General features: G+C 38.2%; 1 protein-coding gene across 2 annotated transcripts in view; it reads right to left on the bottom strand.

Moving 5' to 3' along the window:
• The window catches only part of pde8b (phosphodiesterase 8B), a 53,703-nt gene extending 43,488 nt beyond the window's left edge, over window positions 1-10,215 (bottom strand). Inside the window, exon 1 of one of the 2 annotated variants that reach the window (XM_044174045.1) lies at window positions 10,001-10,215. In XM_044174045.1, the coding sequence (XP_044029980.1) occupies window positions 10,001-10,054 (54 nt within the window). In that variant the 5' untranslated portion in view covers window positions 10,055-10,215. Of the gene's footprint in view, window positions 1-3,149; window positions 3,960-10,000 lie in introns of those variants that run through there. The other variant, XM_044174044.1, reaches the window with a different exon arrangement.
• Between the last annotated feature and the right edge of the window lie 4,607 nt (window positions 10,216-14,822).

Below are 14,822 nucleotides of genomic sequence, written 5' to 3'. Positions count from 1 at the left end.
AATGATCATTTACGGCATTCTAAAGTCTGTTATTTCTGAAGAACAGACCATTGCTTCGGACGCAGTTCTGATCATAGACTTTCAAGTCCAATCATATCAATCCGCAGAAAGAAGTCCTGTGGCAAAAAGACGTTTCAAAATCATTTTTAAATCAATTCAATCAATATTTGGTGTGAAATTATTGATTTCATTAGTAAGTATCCGTGTAATAAGCGGGATAATGTACAGGGAGCTGGCCATTATTGCGAAATTAACCCTGACAGGGTGATGCAGGGTCTAGAATCACCCCGAATAATGACCAGCTCGCTGTACATTATCCCTTCCATTATGTACAGCGTTTCCCATGCTAAATCGGACAGTGTCTCCCAGGTAACTTTTAGCTTTGAGGCAAACCTCAACAGCTGTAAAACCTAGACTGCTTTACTCCTATCGGCCTTCTTCAACTAACTTCAATGATTTCTTCATCTAAGCCATCAACCTGTCTCTTAGACCCCATCCCAACTAGGCTACTTAAAGAAGTTTTATCCTTAGTTAGCACTTCTCTACTGGATATGATCAATCTGTCTTTATTAACAGGCTATGTCTCACAGTCTTTTAAAGTAGCTGTAATTGAACCTCTTCTTAAAAAGCCCACTCCTGATCCAGGGGTTTAAGCCAACTATAGACCTATATCTAACCTTCCCTTCCTCTCTAAGACCCTTGAGAAAGCAGTCGCCAATCAGTTGTCTGACTTTCAACATAACAATAGTTTATTTGAGGATTTTCAGTCAGGATTTAGAGTGCATCATAGCACAGAGACAGCACTGGTGAAAATTACAAATGACCTTTTAATTGCATCAGTCAATGGACTTGTCTCTATACATGTCTTGTTAGATCTTAGTGCTGCATTCGACACCATTGACCATCGCATCCTATTACAGAGACTGGAACATTTAATTGGCATTAAAGGAGCCGCACTAAGCTGGTTTGAATCCTATCTATCAGATCAATCTCAGTTTGTACATGTTAATGATGGATCCTCCATTCACGCCAATGTTAGTCACGGAGTTCCACAAAGTTTGATTCTATTCACCTTATATATGCTTCCTCTAGGCAATATTATTAGGAAAAACTCCCTAAACTTTCATTGTTACGTGGATGATACCCAATTATATCTTCGATCAAGCCAGATGAAACTAACCAGTTAGCCAAACTTCAAGCATGCCTTAAAGGCATAAAAACCTGGATGACCTGCAATTTTCTGATTATAAACTGAAGTTATTATAGAGTGATTAATTGCGGGCCTCCTACTGCCCCCATGTTACAGCTCAACAACTGTTACTACATTTATTCTTATTCTTATTACTATTCCTATCATTATTATTGTTTTATTAATATTAATATTACCACTACCATTACATTATTATTATTTTAAAATTCTGTGTGGAATTTGCATTGTGCTACTGTATGCTCTTTACCTCCTGCTCTCTCTCTCTCGCTCAACACAACCAGCAGCGGCAGATGGCCGCCCACCCTGAGTTTGGTTCTGCTTGAAGTTTCTGCCTCTTTAAAGGAAGTTTTTCCTTGCCACTGTCGCCAAGTGCTTGCTCATGGTGGGAATTGTTGGGTCTCTGTAAATAATATTATAAAGAGTACGGTCTAGACCTGCTCTATAGGACAAATGAAATTCAATAAAATTGAATTGAACTGAATTGTAACACTTTACTGTAACCGCCCCCCGCCCCCACCCCCATGGTTTATTACACACTATAATGTAGTTGTAAGCAGACATAAGTGTTTACCAACTCCTCATGATAACGAATGACAATATAGTAAAACAAAGTTGTAATAATATAAAATATGTCTTGATAGGAGAAGTTGTAATTGTTGACAAATATTGTACATTAATAAACACTGTTTTCACAGGGGCGTGTCCAGGGAGTGGCCTGAAATCTGATTGGCCACCCCAGGTGCCAACCCATTATCCTAAACTATGAATGGCTATCTGCCTGGTCAGAGGCAGGACATTGGATTGAACCAACTGTAAACAGGACTTTCATTTCATCTTGGGCTATGTTGCAAGAGGCAACTTGTGGCACTATAGCACATTTTCTATAAGATATTTGTATTGTAGGTTTGAGGTTTTGCACAATTTTGTAAAAACAATATTTTGTCCACACAGGTGTATTTATTTTAATTTTGTTGGTACTTTATACTGTGACTTTATATTTGAATGCGCATTGTTTTCTTTTATATGTAGCCTACTTTTGGAGGTATAATTTCTTTTTGAGGTATGGAAGCTTTGTACTACATTTGCATGGTTGTGTTGTGATTGGTAGGTCTATTTAAATTTGTAAACACTGGAATGTAAGAAACTGTAAGATAATGTAATGTTAGTAATTAAAGTAGATAGTAAATTGATGTTATTCCAATGTGTGTGTGCGCATGTAATTCATGCCACCCCTGCATAAGTCAGTGCCCCACTTGGGCAACCCCATTCAAAAAAAGTCTGGACATGCCACTGTGTCTTCAGATCTGCTTACAACTACATTACAGTGTCTAATAAACCATGTATTAAATATTAATATAGTGCTTATAAATGCTAAATGTGGGGTTAAAGTAAAGTGTTGCCTGTTTTTGACCTCTTGAGAGAAAAAAAAGGCAAAATCCTACCAGAGTACAAGTGAACATGCATCTGTGGCATTATTTACAGTAAAACAAGTGAGATCCAGGACTAACTGCATAGCATTTTTATTAATAAATTATTTATTCTGTTAGCCCATCTGTCATTTATTACATGCATCTTTGAAAAACATCTTGAAACAACGTGAGGATCACAGTAATATACAAGATCTTTTATTAAAACAACCCCTGTCCATATTATAGGCTATAGGCTACATTGAATTATCATCACTATTACACATGGCTGGCTGCAGGGAGGGATTGATAAAGGCAGTGAATGAGAGCAGGCTGAATGAACTATAGTCATTACATAATTGTAATTATAGCACCCGAGAAGGCTTGGGCCTCCGGTGACAAACAAATAAACAAACAAACAAACAAACCTAAAGGCCTCCTCACGTGTGATTTTCACTCGCGACCCGGTGATGATGCTGTGGCTGTGCCAATACCGTGTTGGGTTCATTTAAACGCGCCCAGCTGTACTGTACCTTGACGCTGGTGTGGCTGGTCTGCGTCTCGGCCTCGATGCGGATGTGTCCACCGCTGTTCTCCTTGCGATCGCGGTATGAGTTGTTGCGCGAGTGCCGGTTCTGGTAGGTGATGACGGAGGGGATGGTCTCGGCCGCATCGGTCTTGATGAAGAGCCCGTGTAGCGTGGCCGCGGTGCCCTGAGAGATGGTGGTGGTCTGGTGGGGGGAGTTGGATTCGTCTGAGTCTCGGCAGTAGATCACCCCGCTCTGAGAGACGTGGATACTGGGAGCGCAGCCCATACCTCAGCGACGCGCCTCCGGAGTCCGATCCCAGATAATAAACACCGACACTTGGGTACCACCTTCCTGTCGTCCACAGCTGCCTGCACACAGGCTGCTGTTTTCTCCGGGCATCGGCTGCGGGCTCGAATCGCTTTCTCCTCCACACACCTCCGTTTGAGCACATTAAGGGGGTGGGGGGTGGACGTGAAGTGTTGGTGATTGTTTAATTCATGCGTCCCGTAAATCCGGTTCCTCCTCAGCCTCCGCTATTGTAGGATCTTGGATTTCGATATCATATTTAAAACAAAAGGTGTTTCAGGCTATAATCTAAACCTTGATGATGGCCTGTACCACCCGCTAACGCATCTATGGAATGACCCGGACTAATGAATACAATTAATAAATGGACTAAACCACCTGGCTGCTGTTGATCACCTCTTTCTTCATATCCGGCTTTGTATCTCCGCTCATCCTCTGAGACATGCTCATATTTTAGGCCTGTGGAGAGTTACTGGCTTGATGAAATCTCTTCTGTGTCTCTACTTTAGTTATTGTGCTTGCCGATGATTGGCCACGGTCCACCGCCCCCCCCCCTCTACACCACACTAACATTATATCTCTTCTATCTTTCCATCATGACCCTCTAATGTCCCGGGGGCCATGCCCTGACTCCAGGGGTCATTCAAAGCCTCACATTAGACATAATGCTATCAAAGAAGTAATGGAGGCTTGATGAAAAAACACTTTTTTTTTAAATCTTAGCTCATATTTTATTTTGACTTCTTGATAAAGATATTAATAGTATTTGTTTGCCAATATTGTGCAGCAGTCTGTGTTTTGTTGTAGAGGATGATCTTTGACATTTGACCTTTGGCAGTGCAGTTAGTTAGTTAGTTAGACTTTATTGTCCCCAAGGGGAAATCATTTTTCACAGCACTCTACATCACAGGGAAGACACACGCTACCTGTTTAGGGCTGCTATGGCTGTGGGTATCAGGCTTTTGCCAAAGCGAGCCCTTCTGAAACTCGGGGACCTGTACCTGTGCCTAGAGGGCAGTACAGCGAAGTGGCAATTGAGTGGGTGTGTGATGTCTTCTGCTATTGTATTTGCAATGTGTGTGATGGCCTTACAATTGAGCTCTGAGCGGGTGGGTGTGGGGAGACCTATAATCTTGGGAAGCAGTGTTGGTTATGTGAGTTTGACGCAGTTTGTGACAGAGAGCATGTTGAAGAGACAAGTGGAGAAGTAGAGCAGGATGGGTCTGACAGTACTTTGGTACTTTGCCGTGGACAGTTACGAAAGGGAGACATCAGCACCAAGATTGTAAACAAATAAACATGAACAGGGCCGCAACTGACGATTATTTTTACTATTCATTAATCTACCAATTATTTTCTTAATTGATTAATTGTTTGGTCAGCAAATATAAGAAATTAGAACATCATAAACAAAAAATAGAACAGATCCCACCAGGGCAGAAAATTATATTGACTGCACAAACTATCCCTTATAAACCTATTTGTTCACCAGAGGTGTCAGCTTGTCCAAATGCACATCACAATTTCCCGAACCACAAGTTGGTCTTCAAATTGCTTGTTTTGTCTGACCAACAGTCCAAAACCCAGAGATATTCAGCTTACTATTATGCATGACAAAGAAAAGCATACAATCATCACAACTGAGAAGCTGGAACCAGTTTGGCATTTTTGCTTGAAAGATGACTTCATCGAAAAATCAACTCAAACGTTTCAGCTCTTTGACTTTTACCATAAATTACGGTACCACATGCTAATAATTATACATTGGAACAAATGGTTTACATTAATTGTAAATAAATTGTTTACTTATTTCAGTTTGACTAATCTTTACTCCATGACGAACGCTCAAGGAGGTATATGGACATAGTTACACATTTAAAAAAACAAAAGAAACAGAAATGAAATGAGTGGACAGCGACAATAAACAAATGAGCAAACAAGCAAACAAATATTCAATAGTTACTTAGAAGAAGCCTTAAAAGTAGTTGGTTAGTTATTCGATAGCCTTCGTGTTGAATCATTTTGAAATTTTAACAGTGCTTGGATAAATGGTTAAGCGTTAACTGGTTGGAAGCTGGTTCCAGGTTCTCAAAATGTGAGGAATTTCTGTTCTTTTTTGTCATATATCATTGTGAATTAAATATCTTTTTTGGGGTTCAGGCATTTGGTCAGACATAAAAAGCACTTTGAAGATGTGGCTTTGGACTCTGGGAAATTTTGATGGGCATTTTTTCACAATATCTGACATTTCATAGATTAATCGATTAATCAAAAAAATACTTGGCAGATTATTAGATAATGAAAATAATCGTTGCCGGCAACCCTAGTTGAATTTATCCTCGTGAACTAATCTGTTTCTCTCAATGCTAGGATGAATTCATATGTAACAATACTTATCAAAAACATGGTTTGGAACATAGTCACCTAAATGTCTCTTCTTTGAAAATGGCAGATTAACAATGCTTAGGTTGCCAGGTTGTGAAAAATTCCTTTGGCTTGTGTGTATCCACCTCCAGAACAGCGGTGGAGCCAGGCTGAAACCAGTATTTAGTTGAGACTTGTTCAGCTTTGTCTGCGCTGCGTGAAGCTGAAGGCCAAACAGTCCTTATTTTGGGTTGCCATGGTTACTGACCACCATTTGGCTCCACCATTGCTCCAGCTTCCTTTTCACCCTTTAAAGCAGCTATAATTAATGTTTTTGTATCAGCAATGGATCACATGGCAACATGAATGTGAAAGGATTTCGCTTGTAGTGACAAACTCACAGAGAATTGTCACTTGACTCTACAGAGCGTTTTAGCATCTTCCAGCTCATTGTTTTGGTTTTTACTTTACTGTTTTGGTCTCAGCGCTCTCATCAGTGTCATTTTCAGACGCAGCAGGCAGCTGTTTTCAGCTAAAAGCTCTGATAAACCCTCTGTACACTACCTGCTCAGCACCAAACAGCAGACACAGTTAGCCATTAGCTAAAGGGCCAGATGTTTTCTTCAGGAGTTGGTGGACCAAAACAGAGCTAAAAGAGAGTGAATATTGGACTTCCATTCGTCAGGTGGACGCAAAGACGACTCTCCGTATCTGCTGGATGAGTAAATAAGAAAACATTCCCCACATTGCAACTTAAAGGCAATAATATGTCAGTGGTGTGTTTACAGTTTGTTTCCGCTGCCCCCCAAAAATCTGTGTAATTATGTTGTATTTGCTGTCTAAGTATTCATGTAGTCATGAATGTTAGTAAATTGTTAACAAAGGTCATGGGTTTCTCACTTTGTGATAAGCCATCAAGCCGTTTCCCCCCTACACCCTGCTTATTACTTATCTATTAAGCATTAATAAATGAGTTATTAACGATTAATAAATGTAGTTCAAATGTATAAACCCTTTAGAAAGTATCCCTTTTTTATAAAGTGGTGCTTGAATGATCTGGTATCTAACTTTGGAGCTGTTAAATATCTCCTCTATCACAGGGAACAACTTAGGAAATTTGCCTCTCAGTATAGACACAGTCCATCCGTCAGCACATTTAAGCGTGTATTTAAGTATACACACTTTTATTAGGCAATGTTTTCTACCCTGAAACAAGTTAAGAGAAGTACTTTAACACTGCACGTATGAGCATGCCTGGCTAGTGTCCAGGTTGGGATATTAGCAAAGCATATAATTTCAGTGAGTGACACCAGAATCACTTCATCCCCAGTTAAGCCACATGCACCACATAATCATATCAAGAGTCCGAGTTGATTTACTGACTTTCCTGGGATCCCTTGGGACACTTTAGAAGTAAGAGCTGGAAAAGTTGTCCCAACAATTTCTATGACTCCAGTGTACAAAGTGAAGGAGGAAAAAGCCACACAAGGAGCTGCACTGTTAAAAGAAAAATATTTCTTGGTGCTGTAACAGGAAGTACATTTACTCAAGGACTGTACTTAAATACAATTCTAAGGTACTTTACTACTTGAGTATCCATATTCTGCTACTTTATACTTTTTTACTCCACTACATTTATCTGACAGCTTTAGTTACTAATTACTTTCCAAATTATGATTTTACATACAGAACATATGATTGGCTTATAAAATATGAGTCATTGTTGCAGATAACTACCCAACAGTATATAAAATAGTTAAAATTAGCTCCACCTCAACCAGCTACAACATTAAAAGGCTGAGCACACATACTGTATATACATCAGTAATAATACTCCTATAATATGGTATAGTGTAATATTGACAGGGGCCATTCGAGCTTTTGCACTGAGTACTTTTACTTTTGATAATTCAAGTACAATTAGCTAATTCTGTACTTTTACTTATGGGGCATCATCAATGCATTAATCTTACTTGTAATGGAGTATTTTTACAGTATGGTATTGCTACATTTACTTAAGTAAAGTATCCAAATACTTATTTCACCACTGTCTTTAAGTATAAACTATTGTCTGTGGGGTTATTTGTATTTGAGAGCACTGTATACTGTATACAATAGATCTTATTTAACATGCTCAGCATTATTAAATGAGCTCCTGTTGAGACTGTAGACAGCCCCCTGGTGGCAGGCCTCACACATGTTCAACTGGTGCTCAAATTGTAGATCAGAGCACTCAGGGCCGGCCCAAGGATTTTGGCGGTCCTAAACAAGATTTTGTTTGTGGCCCCAAAACACCACGAACCACCAAATCACACACACTGCTCATAACTGAATGAATGCGCGCGCGCGCACACACACACACACACACACACACACACAATAGAGATGGACAAATGAAGTAACAACAAATCTCTTACTTTATTTGAAAAAAATGTATATTAAAATATATACAAATTTGAGAAGTTAAGAAACTACTAACAATTGCAAAGTATTCAAAATAATAAATAATAGGGAAAGGTGAATGCTGCGTCAACCTGAAACGGCCCTCTGCATACAAGATGGCCAGTCAAATGGATCTTGCGGTTGTGCTGCAACTGGATATTGTGAGGTGGCAGATGGGATATAAGTGGATGATGTAGAAGGCTGTGGTAACCTCTGTTATGACCTCTTCAGACGCAGTCACGTTGGAGGAGGATGTAGAAGGCTGTGGCACCTCTGTTATGACCTCTGCTGACGCAGTCAGGTCGGAGGAGGATGTAGAAGGCTGTGGCACCTCTGTTATGACCTCTGCAGATGCAGTCACGTCGGAGGAGGATGTAGAACTGAATGTTGTTATCGCAGCCTCTCTGTGCTGTGTTTATACAGCCGCACCGGCCGCGTGTGCATGTGAGTCCCTCCCTATGAAACTGTTCGTCTGTGAGGAGAGCTGTTTTTTTCACATCTAACGCGGTGAATTAAGGATTTATTTCGACCAAACCAGAGTTGGTGATTGTTGGAACAGTGGAAAGACTAACAAAGATGGTTTTGGTTAACGATGATCTGCAAGGGAGTCTGGTGGCGAGCAAGAGCATATAAAAATAGTTTCTGGTTGAACAAAAAGGATCCTAGGTTTTAGTTTGTGTGTTTAAGTGTGTTTTACGATGATCTGCGAGGTAAAATTACAGTTTTTCTCAATGGAGTCTGGTGGGCCGTAGCACCCATTTGTTTTGGTCTGAGATGCTGGTGCTCGAGTGTGAGATCTAGTGGCAGTGAATGTTGCATACAGCTGCTTTAAGTGAGCGAGTCAGTCAACTTAACAACCTACAAAGTGTGAGGAACGAGCAACACAGAAAGCCACACTGAGAGTGTGGCCCTCCTAGTGGTTGTGGCCTTAACCGACCGCATAGAGTGTTTAATGCCGGCCCTTAGCTGTAGCCGACAGGCTGATATACCTAAAATATCCTTATACATGTCAGAGTTCACATTCACAGCTGCACAATTTTCCCCACATCTTTCTACATACTTTAAACATTTTAGTTGGCAGCCTGTCAAACCATGAATACAAATTTCAGCAAGCTGTCAGCAGCTATAATCACACAATAAGCTATATCAATTAACCTGTTTGAGAGTTGTACACATTATAGCCTTCCTCCCATCATTGAGAGCACATAGACCTGCTTTTTTTTATTTATATTAACCAACTCCACTTGTGCTTTTTCTAGAGTTATAGCTCTAGAGTTTTTGCTTTTCTTTAAATATTTGTCAGTCTAAAGAGCTAAAAGAATAAGCAAATATATTTTCAGCAATTAGGACTAGGCTATATAGTAGGAATAGCCTGACAAAATAACAGTAGGCCAATATATAAAGGTGATGGTGACAACCTTGCTTAGTTAGCTCTAAAATATAATATTTTTTCATGCAATCACTAAACACTCTCTTCCATTTATTCTACTTTGAAATCCGTCCTCAACTGTATTTTTATTTATTAGTTTATTTACTTATTTTTAGCTCATTAATGAGTAAGCCTACTAAGTTACAGGCACGAAGTGTGGCAGTGGTTTGGGTGTGTATGTGTTAACCTAATAATTCCACAAAACACACATTATTTGGATAATTATTTCTATTAAAGTTCAATGAGTAGCCTATATCGCAGCTTTTCACTGGAAGCACGCAGCAGCACGTTATTTACTGCAGTAAGCTCCTACCTTTCGTGGTCCATTGGGAAATGCAGCACATTCCTCTGTTGACAGTCCACTCATATCTTAAAGCCACGATGTTTTGTCCTTCAATATGAAATCAAAATAATGGGGAATATAAGCAGTATTGTTTAGACTGAACATACATATGCGTTACTCTATCTGATAACCGTATTAATAGCTGCCGAGATAGGAGGTGTCCCACAGGTACCGACTGGGGGACAGTTAGTTGGATGTCGGCCTCTGAACTTCACAACCTTCTTGGTTGAGCTGCCCCGCCAGGCTCGGTGTCCGTGCGGCCCTAGTGTCCTCACGGTCAGTGGTGGAAGAACATTTACTCAAGTACTGTACTCAAGTACAAATTCACGGTACTTGTAGTTTATTTGCATTTTATATAAGTTTATATTTCTACAGCTTTAGATTAAGATTTTTCAAACCCTTCCTGTCCAGTGAAAACCATGTATCTCCAATTATTATTATTGACATGTAAGCAGCATTTTAATGTTGTAGCAGGTCAAGTTGGAGCTAGTTTTAACCACTTTATATACTGCTGGTAATTTTAATCTGTAACATCTTATTTTTTGAGATGATCATATCTGTATATTAGCAGTAGTGCAATGTAACTAAGTACATTTACTCAAGTACTACTAAAGTACAAATGTGAGGTAATTGTACTTTACGTGATTATTTCCAAATTTAAACTACTTTATACTACTATACTTTGGCTCCACTGTGTTTTAGAGTGAAATATTATACCTATTAAACCACAACATTTACCACACAAAACATACCAATGGATTGTTATAGATGAAACTACCAAACTGTATTAAAAGCAGTACAAATTATTTCCACATTAAAATGCATCAGGAGCCATTCTGCCGAAGGAGTACTTTTACTTTTGATATTTTAACTACATTTTGCCACTTTTACTTAAGTCAAATTTTGAGTACAGGACTTTTACTTATAGTGGCGTATTTTTACCTTGAGGTATTCATACTTTGAATATACTCCTTCCACCAATACTACTTCTTACTCCTTTTCGTGAATTTGACGGGAGAGTTTACATCTAAAATTTACAGTCATCTCATATGATGTGTTGCTACGGATTAAACTACCAAACAGCACATTTAAAATTAGCTCCATCGTGACCAGCTCCAACCATAAAATGCTGCTTACAGTACATGTCAACACAGTATATAAGTAATAATAATCCAATCACATAATATGCAAAATATAATGAAGATTCTGAAAGGGTGCATCATAAGTATGATTTGCTGATAATGTACTTTTACTTATGTTCTGTGGGAAAGTGAGAGCGGTGAAAGTGAATCAGAAAGTAAATTTGTAGGTCGTAAAATCAAAACAAAGAGCTGAAAGATGCTGAAACGCTCCGTAGAGCTGAGGGGAACTTCAGAGCTGAGTGAGTCCTCTGTTGGCTCATCACTCACAAGTAGTCATGTTATATATGGTTGTTATATAAAATGATTAATTGTAGCAACTTTAAGTTTGCATTTTAAACCTGTCAGGGAGAGATGACAAATATATGTAATGATAGAACTGTAACCTGAAAGACAGCAGTTTGAAATTGCAAGATAACACAGCATTTAAGTGTGTAGCTGACTTGAGGAGGAAACGTTTATATTAATGATATTGTACTATACAGTACTTGGAATACTGTAAATGTATGTGAGTAGCTCAATCAACTCTCCTTTGCCATCACTGAGTGACAGTGGTGGACTGTAACTGACTGTAACTGTTGGTTTTACATACAAAATATCAATTAGCATATAAAATACAATGTATTGCTCTAGCTATACATTGTTGGGTTAACACCCTGACAATATATAAGAACTGCAGTTAATAATAATCCAGTAATATAATACACAGAAATATAACACAGACCTGGGCCATTCTGCTCTATAAAGATTACTTTTACTTTTGAAAATTAAAGTACACTTTGCTGATAATACTTATGTTACTTACTTTAAATGCAGGACTTTTACTTGTAATGGAATACATTTAGTTATTATTATATTATATTATTATTAGTATTGATACTTCTACACAAGTAAAAGATCTAATACTATTCTCACCACTGCTGAGATTTGGACTCATGGATTCAGGTATGTTATCGATGCATGCATATGTAAACATACACCACATTACACAGTGCTGAACACTTTTAGGACTTCTCGTCCATTGAGCTTGACAGTTCATTGTTGACCTTGAAAACAATTCATTTGTACTTTATTTGTACTGTAAACTGTACCCATCAAATTACTTATCACACACAGTTGTGAAAGAACTGCTTTCTTTTCACATGCGATGAACAATTCTTTATTATATTTTTTGTTTAATTTGACAGTTTATATCATAAAATGCAATTCCATGAATCTGCACAGTTACTATGCAATGCCCTTCTACACAACCCTGTGCACCACTTATTATTATTTATTTATTTATTTTTACAAAGACAAGGCATTATGACTTTATGCCTCCTGATTAGAGGAAGTGGCAGATATTTTCTGCACTTGTATTTCATTTGTTTGATTTGTTTAATCAGAAGGTTTAACACTATGGGTGTGTGAAAGGTCTAATGATCAACAAATGTGTAAAAGCCTGTAAGTGCTCAGTTTGAAAAAAGATGCAATTCCTTTGCAGACCCCTCAGCTGGCCAGCAGAGGGCATGAGAAGTACAGTAGATCAGCTCCATATGACTGAGCTTCAGGCTGTTTTGCTTTTTTACAACTAGTCAGTAGTTTTTCTTCTTCTGTATTGTGATCAGGAACTGTTAGGAGTTGTATGAAAAAGAGGGGATGCCAAAGTGTGGAAGGAAGTAAAAAAATGACAAATGAAAATTGTCTTGATGAAAAAGTGAGGCCCTGTTTTCTCAAACAAAAGAGGCATCGGACGCAGATCACAACAAAGAAAAACTGAAAAGAAACATGTTAGTTAAACGAAAGTGTGTCATATTGATCAGTGATCATGCAACAATGGAGTTATTGCAATGATACTTTTTCATACGAGACAATAATCTGAACAGTAAATAAAATAAAATTAATAAACAGATAAAGAGGAAACAAAGCAACATTTTCTGCGTTATGGGCAAAATCATTTTCTATGAAGTAATAAATTGAATGCTTAGCATTAATTGTGTGTTTATCAGATATATAAATGTGTTAAATAAAGGTAAAGGTAAAAGCCTTTCTTGGACGACACATAAAAGCTAAATATGCTGAATGTGCTCTCATCCTGTTTACCAGGAGGCTGGATTTCAGTCTCTTCTGCTCAACTTGCAAGAATGTGTAGCTTACCCTGTTATGACATAAGCAGGCCTTTGTTTCCCTAAATCTGAATTATGCATGGCTGAACTGAATCCGTCTTACACACACACACACACACACACACACACACACACACACACACACACGCACACACACACACAGTACAGACTGCTTATGGTACACTTTGATGCATGAACGAGGCTTTCACACTTGTTTGTGTGTGCACGTGTTTGTCCATACATGCATGTGTCTGAGGTCATGAGGCTGTCATATATGAGTATACCTTCATGTAACCTTTATTGTAGAATCATTTGAGCTCACTCATTTGCAAGATTGTCTTTTCACCAGCCTTGACTGTCTCAAACAAATATTAATATATTAAAATAACTCTGACTATAACAATGAAAGAATAATTTTGCTGATTCTAATGAGGAGATCACTAAAATGGTAGTGTAATGTTTATCCGTTTTATTTGGTATTACTTACAATGCTCACAGGGTATATTGTGGTGTGTGTCATGTGCTGCTATGTGTAGTTGTGTATTATGTGTTTGTATTGTATTGTTTGTCCAGTTTTAGTGCTGTTCTGTCACTGTGTGTATGTTTTATTCGTGACCTGCCAAGGGACTGCAGATGAAAATTACAATACATCAAATGGTAACATCTATGTTTAATGTTGTAATTGGTCCCTTACAAATAAAACAAAATATAAGTTATATAATAGTAAATTTGAACTGTGCAGTCATTACAATCCATCCTTATGTTTTGACCCAGATCTAAAGGTATCTACATCCTCACACCCTTGGAAGCCCAGTAACCCTTTGTTTAAATAGTCACAATTCATTATGCTTTTGTACCATCTAATGACTCTCTCACATCTAATCACATTTTTCTCAAATGTTGCAAATCCAATGAAAAGGCCAAACCAACTGAATTTATCCTGCTAACATGTAAAGCTTATGTGGCTAACATGTCGATGATAACAGAAATAAAAGACGAAATAATATTAGCATTATTCTTTAATTTCTACTACTGTTCATGCCACATATTTCCTGTTCTTTTTATTATTATTTTTAGTGCTGAACCTGACTATTTTTACACTATCAAGGTCAATAAAGTTTCAACTGATAATGTGAGCGAAACCTGACTACATTGATCACTGATTAGTATAATTTATATGTCATCGACTGCAGCATTGCTTTGGCTTGCACAAAAGAGGTTTGTTTGTTAGCAATTTTCAGACAGACAAGCTGAACATTTAGCCGAATATTCAATATATCAGCCCTCTGTTACGTGCAGACGACCTTTAGCTGTAACATACTATTTTACTTAACATTGGTGCGACATGTGTTTTGTTGTCTTTCCTACATAATTTAATTATTTTAATGAATTGATTCTTGTTTTATTGTAATTATGTGACATGTGATGTATGAAATGAAACCTAAGTTTGATTTTTTTCACATCCTGAACAAAGATCCAATAACCTTTTGTCATCCACCAGAGCAGCTGGATGTCAAGACAAAGATTGTTCTTGCAGGCCTCTGCACG

Source organism: Siniperca chuatsi, linkage group LG18 (assembly GCF_020085105.1).
Source record: "Siniperca chuatsi isolate FFG_IHB_CAS linkage group LG18, ASM2008510v1, whole genome shotgun sequence".
Classification (NCBI taxonomy): Eukaryota; Metazoa; Chordata; class Actinopteri; order Centrarchiformes; family Sinipercidae; genus Siniperca; species Siniperca chuatsi.
This window is presented reverse-complemented; position numbering and strand designations above follow the sequence as displayed.